This window comes from Halichoerus grypus, chromosome X, assembly GCF_964656455.1.
Source record: "Halichoerus grypus chromosome X, mHalGry1.hap1.1, whole genome shotgun sequence".
Taxonomy (NCBI): Eukaryota; Metazoa; Chordata; class Mammalia; order Carnivora; family Phocidae; genus Halichoerus; species Halichoerus grypus.
This window is the reverse complement of record NC_135727.1, coordinates 90,568,962-90,587,885: the sequence shown is the minus strand read 5'-3', so window position 1 is coordinate 90,587,885 and position 18,924 is coordinate 90,568,962. Positions and strand designations below refer to the sequence as shown.

Genomic DNA, 18,924 nt, shown 5'->3' with positions numbered 1-18,924 from the left:
AATAAAATCTTTTTTAAAAAATAAAATAATATAAACTGTGAGTAATACAGATTGTTTTCAGCATGATACTGATATCACCCATTTCTCCTAGTAATAGATGATAGCCAGATGAAACACAATAGTAGAAGGATCTAGAATAATAAATTTTATTACTAGGAGTCTCCCTCGAAGTCAGCAAACCCAACCCACTCACAGCTGACGAAATGAATGACCAGAGAGGCTGGCATTCTCTACTCTAGAAATGGTTAGGGCACTGACCATGTGCCAGGCACTTGCTTGGTGCTGGGCATATAAAAGTAAACAGAACGTGTTTCATGTACTCAAAGAGCTCGTAGCCAGGCTCTTGGGCGACAGTTCCCAGAAAGCAGGAAATTAGCACACAGCCTAATCAGTATTGTGAGAACAGTATGCTGAAGCTCCAAGGTGCACCCAATTCGGGCTTGGGAGCAGCTCTCCGAAGGTCAAGTGTGAGAGCTGACCTGGGCAGGATGAGCAGATGTCACATAGACAAAGAGCTTGTGAAACAGTGCCCCAGGAAGGCCCCGGTGAGGGAAAGCATAGTGCATTTGGTTATTCAAAGGAGTTCAAGTACAAAGGAATTCCAGTCCCGGATTCTGGAGACCAGAGTCTCCTGGCTCCCAGGTCAACGCTATTTTTAGACTACCATCTGTCTTTCTAGGTCTCCTGACAAGTATGTGATGATTCACAAGTATCAGTACTCTTGCATAGAAAAAAGGAAGCATACATGGCTCACGCTTACCCAGGTAGAGACAGTAAGATTTTTTTGGATGGCTGAGTAGTATTCCATTGTGTGTGTGTGTGTATATATCACATCTTTATCCATTCATCCAGACATTAAGATTTTCAAACCCTCTTATTTGAAACGTCTCCTTGAGGAATGATTGCTTTGTCTTATAGCCTTTCATTTCCTCCCCAAATTTACGTGAATTAGGTCATGCCCTAAGTCCAGAAGGGACTTTAAGGAATCACTTTGTTGGTAGCCAAGGGAACAAGAGGCAGAGCAGGCAATAAAGGAGTCATTATCTGTAGAGAACTCAAAAATTAATACTGAAGCTGACTAAAACTGTTCTGTACTTTATCATCACCACGTGGCAGCAACCCAGCAATTGTCCTCCCTGCCAAGGCAAAGGGCTCCTGCTGACCCTCACTCCATCTATGCCCCTGCACTTAGCTATCCCTGCACGTGCAGAAGGCCCGGCACCCCCACGAGCTATATATAAACGTCTGAAATCTCCACCTCGGCCATCTCTTCTGTTCATATTACCACATGTTCTCCAGTCCATTCCATTCCCTTTGGCAAACATAGCTTGAGTTGTCAAAATCACGTATACAAAAACAAAAACCAAACCAAACCAAAAAACCCACATCAATGTTTCTCTTCCTACAATTATGATATTGCTCTCCGGTCAAGTTTCTCGTTTCTCAAGTCTCAAGTCCCTTTCGAGCTGGGGATGACATCCCATGCTGCCACCTGTGCATTCGCAGGCTTACCAGGTTCAGTTCTGGCTCATCCTCTCTGGCCGGGCCATCTGGCAGGCGCTCGGTGGGGTAAACACTGAGGGGTCTTTAATGCCCAGCAGTACATTGAAAAACTGCGTGGACAATATTATGCTGTAACTTTGGGTGAAGGTTTCCTGGACAAGATAACCCTCTTTGACTGTATGAATGCCAATCCAGGTTTCATAGGATCTAGCTGGCTTTCTGTCAGGCCCCTCCTAGACCGTGATCTGCTCCTGGGGCCCCCTATGGAATACTTGTCCTCAGAGGTGGCATTCTGAGGAATGTCTAGAGGGCCCCAGGGGTCTGTCAGGGTGATGTTGGAGCACTGCTTGGTGGCTTGTTCAATCTGAAACATCAATCCATCCTTATAGAACAAAATATATTCAAATAACCTCTTGCAGGGGAATCAGCACCTTTCGCTCATTCAGCACCCATACATGCTGGTTGAGCCCGTCATAGGAGGGCAGGGCATGGTTGCTGCTCTGTGGGTACAGAACCCAGTGGGCCTCCCACTGCTGTGGTGCCTGGCAAGGGCGCAGGGTCCCCGGCACCCCTGGTCCCTGCCCCCAGTGCTGCTGCCCCAGGCCACAGAGGTCACCCAGGCTCAGAGGCCACCCAGCAGCCAGGCACCCAGGGCCCCCTGGGGCACACTTCCTGCCTATTTTTAAAAGACAGCTTGCCTTGGACCCAGAGTCATATGCTTGGAGATAGATGATTTATGAAAGGAAGAAGGAAGTAGAAAGGAGGGAGAGAAGGAGGGAGGGAGGGGGGAAGGAAGGAAGGAAGGAAGGAAGGAAGGAAAGAAGGAAAGAAGGAAAGAAGGGAGGGAGGAGGGGAGAGAGGGGGGAGGAAGGGAGGAAGAGTGGACAGCAGATGGGTGAATGAATGGGTACGTAGATGGGTGGGTGGATGGATGGGTGGGTGGTTGGGTGGTTGGGTGGATGTGTGGATGGGTGGGTGGATGGGTGGATGGATGGATGGACTGATATCCTCTGGCCCTGGAGAAACTCTTTCACTTGTGTGTGCATAGAGAGAGGAATCTGAGTTTGTAAATTGCAGGTTTGCTATAATACAGAAAAGACTGGAAACAATCCAAATGTCCAACAGCAGATGAATGGTTAAACAAACTATGGTATAGCCATTCCATGGAATACTACTCAGTCATAAAAGGGAATAAACTTACAAAGCCAGCACTAACCTGATACCAAAACCAGACAGAAACATATCAAGAAAACTACAGACCAATATCTCTTACGAATATAGATGCAAAAATCTTCAACAAAATACTAGTAAATAGAATTCAGCAATATACAAGAAGGATTATACACCACGACCAAGTGGGATTTATCCCAGGAATGCAAGATTTGTTCAACATAAGAAAATCAATGTAATATACCATATTAATAAAGGACAAAAATCACATGATCTTCTCAACAGATGCAGAAAAAGCATTTGACAAAACTCAATACCCTTTCATGATAAAAACACTCAGCAAACTAGAAGCAGATAAGAACTTCCTCAACCTGATAAAGTGAATCTCCAAAAACCTACAGCTAATATCATACTTAATGATGAAAGACTAAAAACTTTCTCCTGAAGATTAGGAACAAGACAAGGATGTCCCCTCTCACCACTTCTATTCAACAATGTACTAGAGGTTCTAGCCAGAGCAATTAGGTAAGAAAAAGAAAAAGCATCCAGATTGGAAAAAAGAAGTAAAACTGTCAGTATTTGCAGATAACATGATCTTTTACAGAGAAAATCTTAAGGAACCCACAACAAAACCACTTCATATATATGTGTGTGTATGAGCTCAGCAAGGCTGCAGGATACTAGATCATACAAGACTTAATCATATTTCTATACACTAGCAACGAGTAATCCAAAAATGAACTTAAGAAAACAATTCCATTTACGATAGCATAAAAAAAAGAATAAACTACTTAGTAATGCATTTAACAAAAGATGGGTAAGACTTGTACACTTAAAACTATAAAATGCTATTTAAAGAAATTAAATAGGGGTGTCTGGGCTCCTACTGCTTGTGCTCTCTCTTTCTCGCTCTGATAAATAAATAAATAAATAAAATATTTTTTAAAAATCCACTTTAAAAAAAAAACAAATGGTGCTGGGACAACTGGATAGCCACATGCAAAAGAATGAAACTGGACCCCTACTGCACACCATATACAAAAATTAACTAAAAAAAAAAATCAAAGACAGGAATGTAAGCTAAAACTATTAAACGTCTAGAAAAAAAAAGCATAAATCTTTGTAACTTTGGATTAGGCAATGGCTTCTTAGACAACACGTAATGCATAAACAACCAAAGCAAAAACAAATTGCACTTCATCAAAACTAAAACCTTTTGTGCTTCAAGGGACACAAGAAAGTGAAAGGACAACCCAAAAAGAGGAGCAACTATTTTCAAATCACATTATCTGATAAAGGACTAGCATCCAGAATATATAAAGAACTCGTACTGGGATGCCTGGGTGGCTCAGTCGGTTGGGCACCTGCCTTCAGCTCAGGTCATGATGCCAGGGTCCTGGGATCGAGTCCCGCGTTGGGCTCCCTGCTCGGCGGGGAGCCTGCTTCTCCCTCTGCCTGCCTCTCCCCCTGCTTGTGCTCTCTCTGTCTGACAAATATAATCTTTAAAAACAAAAAAAGAACTCGTATTACTCAACAGTATAGACAACCCAGTTAAAAACAGGCAGAGGATTTGAATAGACATTTCTCTAAGGAAGAGATACAGATGGCCAACAAGCACATGAAAAGATGCTCAATGTCAATAATCATTAGGGAAATCAAATCAAAAGCACAACGAGACATTACATCACACCCACTGGGATGACCAGAATCAAAAAGAGGAACAATATCAAGTGTTGGAGAAAATGTGGATAACTCGAAATCCTCATGCAACTGCTGTGGAGAATACTTCTGCAATTCCTCAAAAAGTTAAACAGAGACTTGCCAAACGGCCCCACAATTCTGTTCCTAGGTGTATACCCAAGAGGACTGAAAACATATGTCCACATAAAAACCTTAATATGAATGTTCATAGCAGTATTATTCATGACCCCCAAAACATCAGTTCATTGGATGAATGGACAAGCGTAATGTAGAATGTTCATACAGTGAAATATTATTCAGCGATTGAAAGGAATGAAGTAGTTTGATCCATGCTACAATGTGAGTGAACCTTGGAAATTTTGTGCAAAGTGAAAGAAGCCAGTCACAAAATGCCGCATATTCTGATTCTGTTCATATGAAAAGTCCAGAATAGGCAAATCCATGAGACAGACAGTAGATTGGTGGTTTCCAGGGACTGTGGGGAGACGGATAATAGTATAGGGAATGTCTGCTAAGCTTCTTTTTGGAGTGATGAAAATGTCCTGGAATTAGACAGTGGTGATAGCTGTAAAACCTTATGAACATACTAACCACTGAAACGTACACTTCAAAGGGTGAATTCTGTGGTATGTGAATGACATCTCAATAAAAAAGAACTATTAATACACACGACAATGTGGGTGAGTGTCACAGACATTATGCAGAACAAAAGAAACATAAACGATATGATTCCATGTATATGAAGTTCAAAAGCAAGCTGAAAACCGCTGGTATCGTAAGCTGTTTATGGATACATACATACGTAGTAATGGAATGAAAACACGAGGGAGACAAACACCAAACTCGAGGTAGTGGAAGGAGAGAGGAAAATGGACTTTGTACAAGAACTTCAGCTGGATCTGAATATATTTCTTTTAAAAGTATCTGAAGCAAATAGGGCAAAATATTAACATTTGACCAAGGTGAATGCTTGTTACAGTATCTTTTATACTTTTCTCTTTTTTTTTAAGATTTTATTTATTTATCAGAGAGAGAGAGACAGAGGCAGGCAGAGGGAGAAGCAGGCTCCTTGCTCAGCAAGGAGCCCGAGGTGGGACTCGATCCCAGGACCCTGGGATCATGACCTGAGCCGAAGGCAGATGCTTAACTGACTGAGCCACCCAGGCGTCCCTATACTTTTCTCTTAAAAAAAAAAATAAAACAGCTCGGTTCTGAGAAAAACGTGGGACTCCTCAGCCAGGCTTTGGTTGATGTTTCCTCCCTGCGCGATTGAGACCAAGGGGAGTTAGGTTCTGCCTCCGGCCTGGTGGACTCGTCTGGAAGAAGCACAGTTCATATGCCATGGGCTTAGACAAAGCTCTAGAACCTCAGAAGATGCCAGGAAAAAGGGAACCAGTCAGGGAAGCCTTCCAGGAAGAGAGGATGTTGGGGCTGAGCCTCAAATGGAGGCCTGACAGAGGGGACACTTGGCCCGGACACCCCACCCCCACCCCCACCCTCTGGGTCTCTCCCAAAGCCTGGCCTGGCCCTGCTGATTCCCTTATCTGCCCACTCCCAGCTGCCTCCCTGCTGGCTGAACTGTCGCCGCAGACTTCTGGGCCTGTGCCCCCTCCACAGGGATGGGGGAGGGAATGGGGTGAGCCTGGCCTCAGAGCCTCAGAGCTTCTGGCTCTTGATGGAGCCTGGGTTCTGAGGCCCCCACTCCCCACCCTTTACTTCCCTTCCTAAGGCCTTTCTCTGCTCCGGTTATGAAGAAATAGGCTGAGTCCAGTGGCCAAACTCTTGTCTGAGACACGCCTCCAGCCTGACCTTCCTGAGGAGGACAGATTTCCCTACCTTGCTCCCAATATTGCAACTGTTGTTTCTAATAAAAAATAACAACGAAGAGAGTTACCACTACAGAGCTCAACCTCTACGGCGTGCCAGGCAGGACCCGTGTCAAGTGGCCTTCTCAACAACATTCGCTGTGAGTTCTATGATTGTACCCATCATCCAGGCAAAGAAACTGAGGCTCAGAGGGTGGCCTGCTCGGGAACCACGCAGCAAATCAGTGTCAGAGCTGAGCACAGGCCCTTGGACAGACATCTTCATTTCTCTGAGCCCGCTCCCAGTCTGGAAGATACGGGCAATTATATGCACTTACACCACAAAGACCTGGTGAGAATGGGATAAAATTAGGCATGGAGAGCACTTAGCACAGGGCCTGGGATGGCTCGGTTAACAGTTGTTATGATGATATTAGTGCTAAAAAAAAAAAAAAGTATTCGTATCAGAATTAGCATTCGTATTAGTACGGTTGTAGATAGAATTAGAAAAATAATGATTAGATTTAGAATTAATATCAGTATTACTAGCACTATTAAGATTAGTATCGGGACGCCTGGGTGGCTCAGTCATTAAGAGTCTGCCTTCGGCTCAGATCATGATCCCAGGGTCCTGGGGTCGAGCCCCGCATCGGGCTCCCTGCTCAGCGGGGAGCCTGCTTCTCCCTCTCCCGCTCCCCCTGCTTGTGTTCCCTCTCCCGCTATGTCTCTCTCTGTCAAATAAATAAATAAAATCTTAAAAAAAAAGATTAGTATCAATATTCGAATTAGGATTAGGAATTAAAATTGGTATGAGTGTCACATTGATTAGCATTACTACTAGAATTAGTAGTGCTAGTAAAAAAAGGGTCAAGTACTATCCCTTGTATATGGTAAGCACTCAGTAAATCAATACGAGTACTTAACGTTTATTGAGATCTCAGATTCAAGCGAGTTAAAATCACTTGACGGATTAAATCTCATTTAGCTGTCCCAATCACCCTATGGAGTAGCCACTATTATTACCCCATCTCTATAGATGAGGAACTGAGGTCCAAGGGGGCTGGTAACTTGCCCAAGGCCACACGGCCCCTCCGTGGTTAGGGCAGGCTATGAATGAGGGGGGGCTGGCTCCAGAGCAGAAGCCCTGAAAACATCGGCCCTTAAGTCATAGGGGTCTTCACCCCCTTGTTACTTAGGAGGGCTCAGCACGGGACGTGGCACACAGCAGGAGCTCAATAAATGCAGAGTCATAGCCATGCTCTCTTTCCTCCTCAAACCTCCCATTTTGCTTCTGAGGACAACGAGGCCCATGGAGGCAAGAGGAGGATAGCAAGCTCCTTCTGGGGCGGCCGGTGGGGGAGCAGGCCCCACTGACCCAGGGCTCCGTCAGTGCCCTGTGCCCTTGGCAGGTCTCAGTCTCCCCATCTGTAGAATGGGTGGTCAGGAGGGTGCTCCGTCCTGTGGAGTCCTGAGGCCACCACTGGGTGCTCTTACCCCTGCCCTGTGGGGACCCGAGTTGGATGCCTCGTGTGGGCACGTGCGTCCATTGATTTTACACAGAGCCAAGTGCTCAGGACAGGCTTGGCCTGGGGTCTGTGTCAGCATGAAACACCGGTTGCCGTCACTGTTGTTCCTCTCTGGGGGAGGTGGGGCAGGGCAGAAAGGTGGGGACTGAGGTGCAGGAGTCCTGGAGGTCCCTCTCAGTGGTTGAGGGCAGAGCCACAGATTACATGGGTCCACACTGACCCACATGGCCCTGTCCCACCCAATCCAGCACCACCGGCCCAGGGCCTACCCCAGACTGACGCCTGGGGTCTCGTAGACTTCCTCCCAGACTGTGTCCGTGAATCTCTCTGTCTCGGTCTCCCCAGGTTCTCCACCTGTGTCCTTAGCCTCTGTCACTTTCAGGCTCTACCTTTCGCCTTCTGTCCTGTGTCCCATTCTCTTCGCCTCTCTCTGTAGATCTTTAACTGTCGCTGGCTCTCTTGGCGTCTCTCCCTCCTCTCCGTACCCTCTCTCTGCCTCCTTCTAGCTGTGTCCCTTTTTCTCCCCGAGTCTCCCCCTTCCTGTCTCTCTGTCTCTGCTTCTGTCTCTTGCTATCTGCCTCTCTCCCTTCTCTACCCCTTCAGTTCTTCTTCCCTTCCCCAACCCTATCCCACTCCTCAAGGACCCACAGAGAAACCAACCCTGGGTCCCACCTGTTTCCCGCCTCCAAAGCAGCATGGCGGGCAACAAGTTGAAGCCGCTGTCCCTGGGTGCTCCCCCCAGCCCCGCCCCCCGTCCCAAGACAGCCTGTTACCGCGGAGCCAACAGCCACAGTCTCCTCCATCTGATAAGACTTATCTGCTGCCCCAGGGCAGGCCGGAGCTGGCGTAAGCCCCAGTGGGGCACTGAGTGAGTGTGCCCCTGCCTCCCGCCAGCCCTGGCCTGGCCCGGCCTCCCGGCTTGGCCTGGGTCATCAAGATGTACCATGGGCTCTGGTTCAAATCCCACCGAACCTCTGTGAGCCTCATTCTTCTCGTCTGCAAAATGGGTACAGTAACATCCCTCCTCTCCCTGTTGGCCAGGAAGATTCACGTACATAAGTGCCCAAGCCCGAACCTGACGCAGCACACAGGAGGGACTTTGGAAACACTCACTAAAAAGCCTAGTGGAGTCATAAAACCGTATCTGCTATTTTTATGTTATCTTGGCTTCAGCCCATTTTGTTTGGCTGGACACTGAAGTCCACGGGAGCCCACGTTGAACAGGGTCCAAGAATCCGTGGGGTGGGCAGATGGGGCAGAGGAAGGCCCCCACTGCCCAAGAGGTGCCCCACCAGCAGGGAGCCCGCCCCCTCCCCTGGTCCGCCCCACCCACTGGGGCACCAGCCACTCCCTGGGGAGGAGGGAGGAGGGAGAGGGGAGGGAGGGAGGGAGGGAAGGAGGAAGGGAGCCTCAAAGGCCAAGGCCAGCTAGGACACCCCCTGGGATCACACTGAACTCGCCACATCCCCAAAGCGGCCGAACCCTCTGCACCAACCAGCCCAGGTCAGTCTCAGCCCCCCAAGAGCCCCCAGCAAGGCAAACCCCAGGCCTGCTGTCCCTTACCTCAAGGCTACTCCTCCAGCCTGCTCCAGGCTCCCCAACCCACCGCTGGTCCCCAAAGTGTCTACTGCCCCTGAAGCCCTTCACAACTCCTCCAAACCATCTGTCTTTCCAACCCCCATCTCTGCCCTAAAACCACCCCCCAAAACCGACCTCTTTCTGCCCTGACTTCCATCCTCTCCTTCCAAGATATCTGTTCCCCTGATGGCTTCACTCCGCTCCCCATACCCCATTCCTGCCCCCTACAACATGCCTTTCTCCCCCAAATCCTAGCTCTGCCCCGAATCTGGCTTTCACTCACCTGGAATTACTTCTGTCTCTGAGTTCTCCCAAAAACTCACTTTTGCTCCCCTATGTCTATTTCTGCTCCCCAAGCCCTTGCCTGCTCCCCATCCTGATTTCTGCTCCAAATTCTCCAGTCCCCTAAACCCTGGCTTCATCCTCTTATCTTCGTCTGGGCCTCTCAAAGCCCCAATTTGTTCTCTGTGACTTCTCTCTGAGCCCCCCAAACCTCCCCCAGCCCCTTGCCCACACACCAAAATGCCTGTCACTCTAAACACCAAGTCTACTACCCCAAGTCTGTCTACCACATGAATCCTCCTCACGCCTGCCTTCCCTAAACCCCATCTCAGCCCCCAAATGTGTCTCTGGCCCCCCGGATCCCCTCTGGCCTCAAATCTTTCTCCACCCCAACTCCATCTCGGTTCTCAAACTCCTCTTCTGCTCCCATAATCCATCTTTATCAGACACATTCCTGCCTGTCCAAACCCATCTCTGACCCCTAAACCCCATCTCTGCTCCAGCAAAACCCACGGAACCCTCAAACTTGTCCACGACCCTCAGAATCCATCTCTGACCCCCGAACTACATCCCCAGCTTCTCCACGTTCTCTCTGGCTCCCAAACTTCACCTCAGATCCCCAATCTTGTGTTCTGCTTTTCCAACCTATTTCTGATCCCAAAACGTGACCTTTCAAATTTGTCTCTGCTCCTCAAACCCCGTATCTGCTCTCCCCAAACTCTACAGCTATACCCCCAACCCCTCCCTGACTCCTCCACCCCATCTGACCCTCAAATTCCACCTCAAAGCCTCCCAAGACTCATCTGCCCCCAGACCCCATCTCTGCTCCCTTCAGTCCCAAGAGACCCTCCCTTGAGGGCTGGGACAGGGATGTTACCTGGGGTGAGGGGCTGGGCCTTGGGAGAGTTGAGGGTGCCGGCCTGCTGCTGCTGCCCGTTAGGGCGGCACTTACTCTAGTGGGGCAGCTGATAAGGAGCTTTCATATCCCCCAGCCTCGAGATAAACTTTATCTCTGTCCGGAGAGTGATAACTGGGGCTGGGGGGGCTGGGCCCCTGCCATAGGAGGGGTGGGCAGCCCTGGACCCGCCAAGGTGCTAGGCGCAAGGATGTGGGGCAGTGGGACTGAAGGGAGATCATTGGGGGGGAGGGGGGAGGTGAGGATGAGGGGGGATAAAGGAACAGTGGTGACAGAGACAAAAAGAACAAGAGACAGAGAAGGAAGAGAGAAACAGAGAGAGGGGGAGAAAAAGAGACAGAGACAAAGAGCAAGGGACAGACAGGAAGAAAAAGAAAGGAGAAACAGAGGGCCACCTGGGTGGCTCAGTTGTTAGGTGTCTGCCTTCGGCTCAGGTCATGGTCCCAGGGTCCTGGGATCGAGCCCCGCGTCGGGCTCCCTGCTCGGCGGGAAGCCTGCTTCTCCCTCTCCCACTCCCCCTTTTTGCGTTCCCTCTTTCGCTGTTGTCTCTCTCTGTCAAATAAATAAATAAAATATTAAAAAAAAAAAGAAAGGAGAAACAGAGAGATAGCAGGAAAGTGAAAGAGACCCAGGAACAGAAAGAGAGCAAGACATGAATACAGAAAGAGAGAGCCTCACAGATAGAAAGAATCGTGGAGAGACACAGAGGAAAAGAGATGGAAATAGAGGAGGAGGCAAGACACCCACTCCGGGGAGAGTCAGAGGAGATCCTGGGGCCTGGATGAGGCTGGTGAGAGACACAGCCATGGGCTCCTCTCTTTGCCCGCACAACCCCCAACCCTGAGCCCAACCTTCAGCGTGTTCACACAGTGGGTCACGTAGGCTGGGGCTGTGAAGATGGCCTTCTACTCTATCTCTGTTACTCCATCCCAAGGACAGGGAAACTGAGGCCTTCAGATTCATAGGGCAAGTCAGGGGCAAGGGTAGGTTTTCTGGCTCCTCACCCGGGCTGTGTGTAGTGGGGTATGGGCAAGGATGTGGGACTAGTAAGACAGACATGGAAATAAAGCCAGAGGGCAGAAAGAGAGAGGGAGAGAGAGAGAGAAGAGACAAACAAGCCGAAAGAGACTGAGTGGGAGAGATGTAGAGACATTCAGAGACATGACTGGAGAGGGAGGGAGAAGTGAATCAGAAAGAGGTGAAAGACACGGAGATAAAGATGGAGAGAGACAACCAGAGACAGAGACATGGAAAGCCGGAGAAAGGAAAGGGAAAAATTAGGCACTCATTAAAGCAGAGAAAGAGAGGGGCACCTGGGTGGCTCAGTCGGTTAAGTGTCTGCCTTCGGCTCGGGTCATGGTCCCAGAGTCCTGGGATTAAGCCCCGCATCGGGCTCCCTGCTCAGCGGGGAGCCTGCTTCCCCCTCTCCTGCCTGCCGCTCTGCCTACTTGTGCTCTCCCTCTATCTTTCTGTCAAATAAGTTAAAAAAAAAAAAAAGCAGAGAAAGAGAGAGGACAAGACATATCATGGTAGCATAGAAAGATGGGACAGAAATATCGAGGGCCAGGCTGGGCAGGAGAGAGTGTCACGAGGAGAGAGACGCGGGGACATAGATACACACACAGGGAAAGCCAGAGACAAAGAGGCAAAGACGAAGCTGCCACCTCACAGGTCTTAGCTGGGCCCCTGTCACCACCTCCTATCTGGCAGATGGGGAAACTGAGGCCTGGGGCTGGCTGGAACTGAAGGAACCTGAAAGCAGAACTATGGTAGGCCTCCCCAGGGCAGACCTGTCCCCCTCCTCAGAGGAAGCCAGTAGCCTTGGGGTGATTTCAAAAGTTGGGCGGGGATGGCAGAGATAAGCCGTGGGGGGTACTGACCCCCCCCCATGGAGCAGGGAGGAACTGAGGGGGCCCTCTGTCTGCAGACCCAACGGAGGTGGGGGGAGGGAGGAGTCAAGCCGGAAACCATGGGTTTCTGAGAAAGTTAAAATATGCAACAGATAGGGATGAAGTTGGGGAGCACAAGAGGGTAAACCCCAAGGTCCCAGGGGTGACAAGTGGCTCAAGGGACTCTAGCTCTGCACCCCAGCCCATCCCACCCAGGCTCCTCTAGAGGGAGAGAAGAGGAGGAAGAGGGGGAGAAAATGAGGAGAGGAGAAAGTGATGAGCAGAAAGGGAGGGAGAGGAGAAGGATAAAGGAAAAGGAGGGGAGGAGAGGGGGAAGGGGGACAGGCAGGAGGGAAAGAGAAAATGAGGAGGGGAGGAGATGTAGAAAGGGGAAAGGAGGAAGAGGTGGCTGACTTAAAGAGGAGGGAGAGGAGGAGGTGAATAGGTGGAGGTAGAGAAGAGAAGGAGGACTGGGGGAAGAGAGAATGAGGGGATGAGGGGCCGGAGAGGAGGGAGAAGAAGGAGTGGGAAGAGGAGCAAGGGGGGGAAGAGGAGAGGGGAAAGAAGGGGAGTTGTGGGAGGAGGGAAAAGAAGAGATGGGAGGAGGGTGAGAGAAGAAAGGGAAGCAGAAGGAGAGAAGAGGGAATAGAAGGAAGGAGGGGATGATGGAGGGGAAGACAGGGAGAAATCAGGGGAGGAAAAGAGGGCTATGAAGACTGAGGGAATGGAGTTGGAGAAGGAGAAAGGAGGGGAGGGGTGGCGTGGGAGGGGAGGAGGAGTTTGGAGTCTGAGGACCTCTCCCTTCCTCACAGGTCCCACCCGAGGCCCCATGGAGTTCCCTGGCCTAGGGGCCCTGGGGACCTCAGAGCCCCTGCCCCAGTTTGTGGACCCGGCTTTGGTATCCTCGCCACCAGAGTCGGGGGTCTTCTTCCCCTCTGGGCCAGAGGGCTTGGATGCAGCAGCCTCCTCCACGGCCCCCAGCACCGCCACGGCTGCAGCTGCGGCTCTGGCCTACTACAGGGATGCCGAGGCCTACAGGCACTCCCCAGGTAACCCCTTTCGGTGGCTGTCTTAGCACGGGCTGCCATGGTGACCCTTAGCTAGGGCAGAATCCCACCAAGAGGTCACCTTGAACATGGCCACTTCCCCCAGTTGAGCCCAGACCTGGGAATGCCAATGCTCCCCGTCTGCCATCTTGGGGTAGCCATATTGGAAAGCAACATCGGAAGTGGGTGGTGGTGGCCCTAGTTGTCAAGGGACCCATGGGGCTCCGAACCCCAACGGGCATCCTCAAAGCCCCTTTGGAAACGGGTGGAGGTTACCGCAGCTGCCAGAGTGACCGGTGGGGCTCGGGACCCAGGAGTTACCCGACGGCCAGCAGCTGTTCCGGTAGCCTGTGGGAAGACTGGAGACTTGGCTGCTCCCTTGGAGCTGTGGGGCAGCACTGCGCCCTGAAGGTGGGATGGCTTTAGACTGATCCCTCCTTCCTTCCCATACCCCCCTCCCTAATAAGTCTTTCAGGTGTACCCACTGCTCAACTGTATGGAGGGGATCCCAGGGGGCTCACCCTACGCCGGCTGGACCTACGGCAAGACAGGGCTCTATCCTGCCTCGACCGTGTGCCCCACCCGCGAGGACTCCCCTCCCCAGGCCCCGGAAGACCCCGATGGGAAAGGCGGCAGCAGCTTCCTGGAGACCTTAAAGACAGAGAGGCTAAGTCCAGACCTCTTGACGCTGGGGCCTGCGCTGCCTTCATCCATCCCTGTCCCCAGCAGTGCCTACGGGGGTCCTGACTTTTCCAGTACCTTCTTTTCTCCCACTGGGAGCCCCCTCAATCCAGCGGCCTATTCCTCCCCCAAGCTTCGTGGGACACTGCCCTTGCCCCCCTGTGGTGAGGTCCCCAAAAAGGAACGGGGAGGCTGAAGGTGGGGGGGCGTCCAAGGCCAAGCTGGGCTGAGCCTGGGCTCCCCCATCCCCTCTGTCCGCCCCATCAGAGGCCAGGGAGTGTGTGAACTGCGGAGCAACAGCCACTCCCCTGTGGCGGCGGGACAGGACAGGCCACTACCTATGCAATGCCTGCGGCCTCTATCACAAGATGAATGGCCAGAACAGGCCCCTCATCCGGCCTAAGAAGCGCCTGGTAAGACCCCAGGCCCGCCTCCCCTGCCCCAGGAACTGCTGTTCTCGGCCCGTACAGGGACCCCGGTCTCCCGCTCCACGAGAACCCATACGCCCCCCGCCCATCCCTTCCCCAGCCATGCGGGCACCCAGCTTTGCATAGGAATGCCTATCCTCAACCTACCTTCATAGGCTACATGCGGGAACCCCGTCCTGTCCCTGCGCAGCAGTGTTTTCCTCCTTGGCTTCACACGGGACTCACCTTAGGACACCCTGAACCACCGGGGCCTGGCGCCCTCCCCTAGATGTGTAGATTTCATTGGCCTAGGGTGCTGCCTGGGCCTCAGGATCGTCTTCGACTCCCTGAGTGATTCCAATGTATGGTCAAAGTTGGGAATCACTGGTGGAGCCCCACCCCCAATACCAAAATCCCCTATCCCGGCCAGGAGGCCCTGCCCCATACAGAACCCACAGTCATCGTCCTGTGAGTACATCTGTTCTTACCCTGCACGGGAAGCCCTGCCTTCAACCTGACCCTGACCTCTCGGGTCCTCCACCCACCCCCCAGTGGGCTGATCATCACGTTCTCTCTCCCCCCAGATTGTCAGCAAACGGGCGGGTACCCAGTGTACCAACTGCCAGACAACCACCACGACGCTATGGCGGAGAAATGCCAGTGGGGACCCTGTGTGCAATGCCTGTGGCCTCTACTACAAGCTACACCAGGTCTGTCCTGGCCCGTTCCCCCGCCAGCCTCCCCCCTCCTCCTGTCGTCCCACTGCCCTCCTCCCCTGCTCCTGTTCTGCCCCCACCTCTGCTTCCCCTCATAACCCTCCCTTTTCTCCCCCACCTTTTCTGCCCCTCCTTCCTTCTCTATTCCCCTCCTCCTTGGCCCTCATCCCTCCCTCCTCCTTTTCCTTCATCTCTTCACACCCTTCCACGACCTCCTGCCCCTCCTCCCTCCTCCATCTCCTTCCTCCTCCTTCCCAGCCATCCACTAACTTCCATCCCCCTGCCCCGAAACCTGAGGCAGCTCCATCAGCCTCAGAGGCTTACCCAAGCTCAGGGCCTCACAACCTTGGGATTCCTTAGGACAATCCCCGCGCCATATCAGGGTCACGCTCCCCTAGTCCCTGAAGCAATTCTCTATGCTTAAAGAGGTGGGATGGAGATGGCCTCCCTGGTCAAGACACAGAGGCAAAGATCTGGAGTTGGGAAACACTCACGGCCTCCCTTTTGGCAGGTGAACCGACCACTGACTATGCGGAAGGATGGTATCCAGACTCGAAACCGCAAAGCGTCTGGAAAAGGGAAAAAGAAACGAGGGTCAAGTCTGGGAGGTACAGGAGCAGCTGAAGGACCGGCTGGTGGCTTCATGGTGGTGGCCGGGGGCAGCGGGAGTGGGAATTGTGGGGAGGTGGCCTCCGGCTTGACGTTGGGCCCACCTAGTGCTGCCCATCTCTACCAAGGCCTGGGCCCCGTGGTGCTGTCAGGGCCCGTGAGTCACCTCATGCCTTTCCCGGGACCCCTGTTGGGTTCCCCCGCAGGCTCCTTCCCCGCGGGTCCCGTTCCTCCCACCACCACCACCACTGTGGTGGCTCCACTGAGTTCCTGAGAGCACAGAGCACGGTCTCGGGGCAGCAGTAGGGTCCCTCTCCTATGTAGCCCGCGGTCAGTACAACCCAACCCTCTGGGCCCCAGCCATCCCCTGGCCTGGCCCTTCAAAGCTTTTGTAAAATAAAACCACCAAAGTCCTAAGAGCGGAGGTGTGAGTCTGTGTGGGACTGAATCAAGAACAACGGGAGGGAGGCTGCATGTCTGGGCGTCTCTGAGGACGGTGTCTGGCTGCAGCGTATGGCCACGGGAAGCTGAGGCCGCCTATGTGACCCTTCACGATTGTGGGGTGCGACGTGCGATTGTGAACAGTGTTCGTGAAGCTGCATGTGACAGCCTCCGGGTGGCCTGAGACGGCGTGGGTCGCCACACACCACGGGGTGAGATACAGCGTGTGACCGAGGGGGTGAGGCTTTCCAAGACAGGGTGCGTGACACCAGGCGACAGCAGGAGCAGACGCTTCTGGAATGTTGAATGCAGGCTGTGTGTAGGGGCGTGTGGAGGCTATAACAGCGGGACCGCGGGGGTCTGCACGTCCGGGGAGCTCTGGGGGTTGGGTAACGGCAGCATTTCTCTGCAAGTCTACGCATGTGGGAGCGCAGATCACGTGGTGTGTGCCAGGCCACAGTGTCTCTGAGTGGCTGACAGCCATGAGCAGCTCTGTGTGTACTTGTTCATGCAAAGTATCAACATGCAGAGTTTCAGTTGGGCCTCCATTAGGGACCCCTTCCAGAGGACACAAGACATGTGCGGGACAGGAAAGGGGGTGGGCTGGAATGGGAGCCATCAAGAAGGTCAGAATGGCCAGTGCGGGACCACGGGGGTTGTCCGGGGGGCCTTCCCTGTCAGTCATCTCTTATCTCTCTTGGCCCAGCTCGGCCTGCAGCTCTGTGGGAAATGGTAGAGGAGAGGGGAAGATTAGGAGGACAAAATAGCTTCTGGGGGTGATATTTAGACCCCGTAGGTGGGGGAGCTCCTCCCCATAAGGCCAACTCCCTCACCAACGCACCTACTCACCTGGGCCCACTTCTCCGCCCCAGAGGGGTATCTGTTCTTCCAAAATGGAAAACCCTTACGTAGGAGCCTGTGTGGAGTCAGGTGACAGAGAGGTTAAGTGGCTCGCTGGAGGCCACACAGCAGGAGACAGGGGGAAAAGCCAGGCTCTGTGGCTTAGCGTCCATACTACCCAGCAGCTCCTGATAGCAAACAGCCCCATTTGCTGAGTGTTTACTGTGGGCTGGGCAATGGCTGGGAAGCTTCAGTTGCTTTGGTTCATGAACACCTGAAAAAAAAAAACACTCCAAGAAAAGGAAAGTATACTATGCACTTTACATTTTCATTTTACTAATGAAAAAGTAAGGCTCAGAACTGGCATTACTTGCCCTGACCACACTGAGTTTAAGGAGTGGATTTTGGATGCCACTTCCCCCCACGTGAGTCTTGCTCACACTTAACTGGGCTGCCTCTCTCTCGCTCTCTCTCTCGCTCTCATCACTCACTCAATCCATTCACATCTGAATTTGCTTTTGGGCTGTTTCTCTTTATGGCTTTCCCCCAGAGCCCCAGAGATGAGGACCGTGGGCCCTCAGATCCTGAACATAGTAGGGGTAAGCAGATGTCCTCAAGGACAGCTCTCCTTCAGCTACTCACCATGCTGGCCCGCTGCAGAATCACAGCAGTCCACGCTCATTACAGGGATTGTCCAGAACTTCCCTGGTCTTTGTAAAAGCCTCCTGCCTGCCTGGCCACCCCATAGAACCCCAGCCCTCTCACCCTATAGGAGCCCCTGTCCGCATCATGAGCAGAAACCCCTCTCAGAACCTGTGCTGGACATGTGCCTGGCCCTACCTTGCTCAGGAGCCCCAGCCCTTGCCTCCCAGAACAGCTGCCCTCGCCTGACACTCTAAGGGAACCCTTTCTCTAATTAGTAACAGGACACCCATGCTGACCCTGGACAGGAGTATCAGCCCTCACCTTGCATCGGAAGAAGCCCTGTCCAGCCCTGGCACAGGAACCTCGGACTTAGTCCAGTTAGGAATCTGTGAGCTCACACTGTAAGGAAGCCCTTGTGCCACCTCTTTAGAAACACCTGTTCTAGGGCATCTGGGTGGCTCAGTCGGTTAAGCTGCTGCCTTTGGCTCAGGTCATGATCCCAGGGTCCTGGGATAGAACCCCACGTTGGGCTCCCTGCTCAGCGGGGAGTCTGCTTCTCCCTCTCCCTCTGCCCCTCTGCCTCAGATCCTGAACATAGTAGGGGTAAGCAGATGTCCTCAAGGACACCTTGTGCTCTCTCTCTCTCTCAAATAAATAAATAAAATCTTAAAAAAAGAGAAACACCTATCCTGAGCCTCTTCACTAGTCTCAATCTCTCTATAGAAATCCTGCCTTGACCTTGGACAGGACACTTCTGTCTTCACACTGTACTGGAGCTCAGCCCTCCAGATAGCATTTTAGAAACACTTCTGTCACAATAAAATCTAGTTCTGAACCACTGACCTAGCTCTCTCTACAGAAACTCCATCCTCAACCTCTTCAGGAACTCCAATTGAATATAGAAGCTCTTGCCTCCATTGTTGACAATGACCCCTGATGTCACTCTGCACAACAATCCCTGATCTCACACCCTAACCTGTAGAGTCCACAAGAACCCATGATCCAACTCTTTTTTTAAAAAAAGATTTTGAGAGAGAGAGAGAGAGGAGAGAGCACGAGTGAGTGCAGGGGGTGGGGTGGAGGGGGCAGGGGAAGAGGAAGAGAATCTTAAGCAGACTCCCTGCTGAGCACGAAGCCCAATGCAGGGCTCCATCCTAGGACCCTGAGAT

General features: G+C 52.1%; 1 protein-coding gene, 1 long non-coding RNA gene and 1 pseudogene across 11 annotated transcripts in view; 1 reads left to right on the top strand and 2 right to left on the bottom strand.

Annotated features, from left to right (window-relative positions):
- LOC144380598 (uncharacterized) overlaps positions 1-10,507 on the bottom strand; it is a 79,586-nt gene extending 69,079 nt beyond the window's left edge. For all 7 annotated transcript variants that reach the window (XR_013444811.1, XR_013444815.1, XR_013444813.1 and 4 more), the window contains exon 1: positions 10,443-10,507. This is a non-coding gene — a long non-coding RNA (uncharacterized LOC144380598). The remainder of the gene's footprint in view (positions 1-10,442) is intronic.
- On the bottom strand, positions 861-8,508 carry LOC118547404 (mammalian ependymin-related protein 1 pseudogene; annotated as a pseudogene).
- On the top strand, positions 5,977-16,246 carry GATA1 (GATA binding protein 1). Of its 4 annotated transcripts, XM_078065261.1 has the most exons (7): positions 9,116-9,208; positions 12,192-12,250; positions 13,183-13,419; positions 13,884-14,261; positions 14,365-14,510; positions 15,089-15,214; positions 15,732-16,246. In XM_078065261.1, the coding sequence occupies exons 3-7, from the start codon at positions 13,200-13,202 to the stop codon at positions 16,101-16,103; spliced, it is 1,242 nt and encodes a 413-aa protein (XP_077921387.1). In that variant the 5' UTR covers positions 9,116-9,208; positions 12,192-12,250; positions 13,183-13,199; the 3' UTR covers positions 16,104-16,246. The 4 variants fall into 4 exon arrangements, with proteins under 4 accessions (XP_077921388.1, XP_035966799.1, XP_077921387.1 ...); XM_078065262.1 differs by lacking the exons at positions 9,116-9,208; positions 12,192-12,250 and adding an exon at positions 5,977-6,340; XM_036110906.2 differs by lacking the exons at positions 9,116-9,208; positions 12,192-12,250 and adding an exon at positions 6,347-6,531.
- The last annotated feature ends 2,678 nt before the right edge of the window (positions 16,247-18,924 follow it).

What these genes read in the sequence shown, in the direction of transcription:
- GATA1 (XM_078065262.1), top strand. Translation starts at nt 13,200, where the DNA reads ATGGAGTTCCCTGGCCTAGGGGCCCTGGGGACCTCAGAGCCCCTGCCC. An exon ending in GGCCTACAGGCACTCCCCAG is followed by an intron (nt 13,420 to 13,883) that starts GTAACCCCTTTC and finishes CTCCCTAATAAG; the next exon opens with TCTTTCAGGTGTACCCACTG. An exon ending in ACTGCCCTTGCCCCCCTGTG is followed by an intron (nt 14,262 to 14,364) that starts GTGAGGTCCCCA and finishes CCGCCCCATCAG; the next exon opens with AGGCCAGGGAGTGTGTGAAC.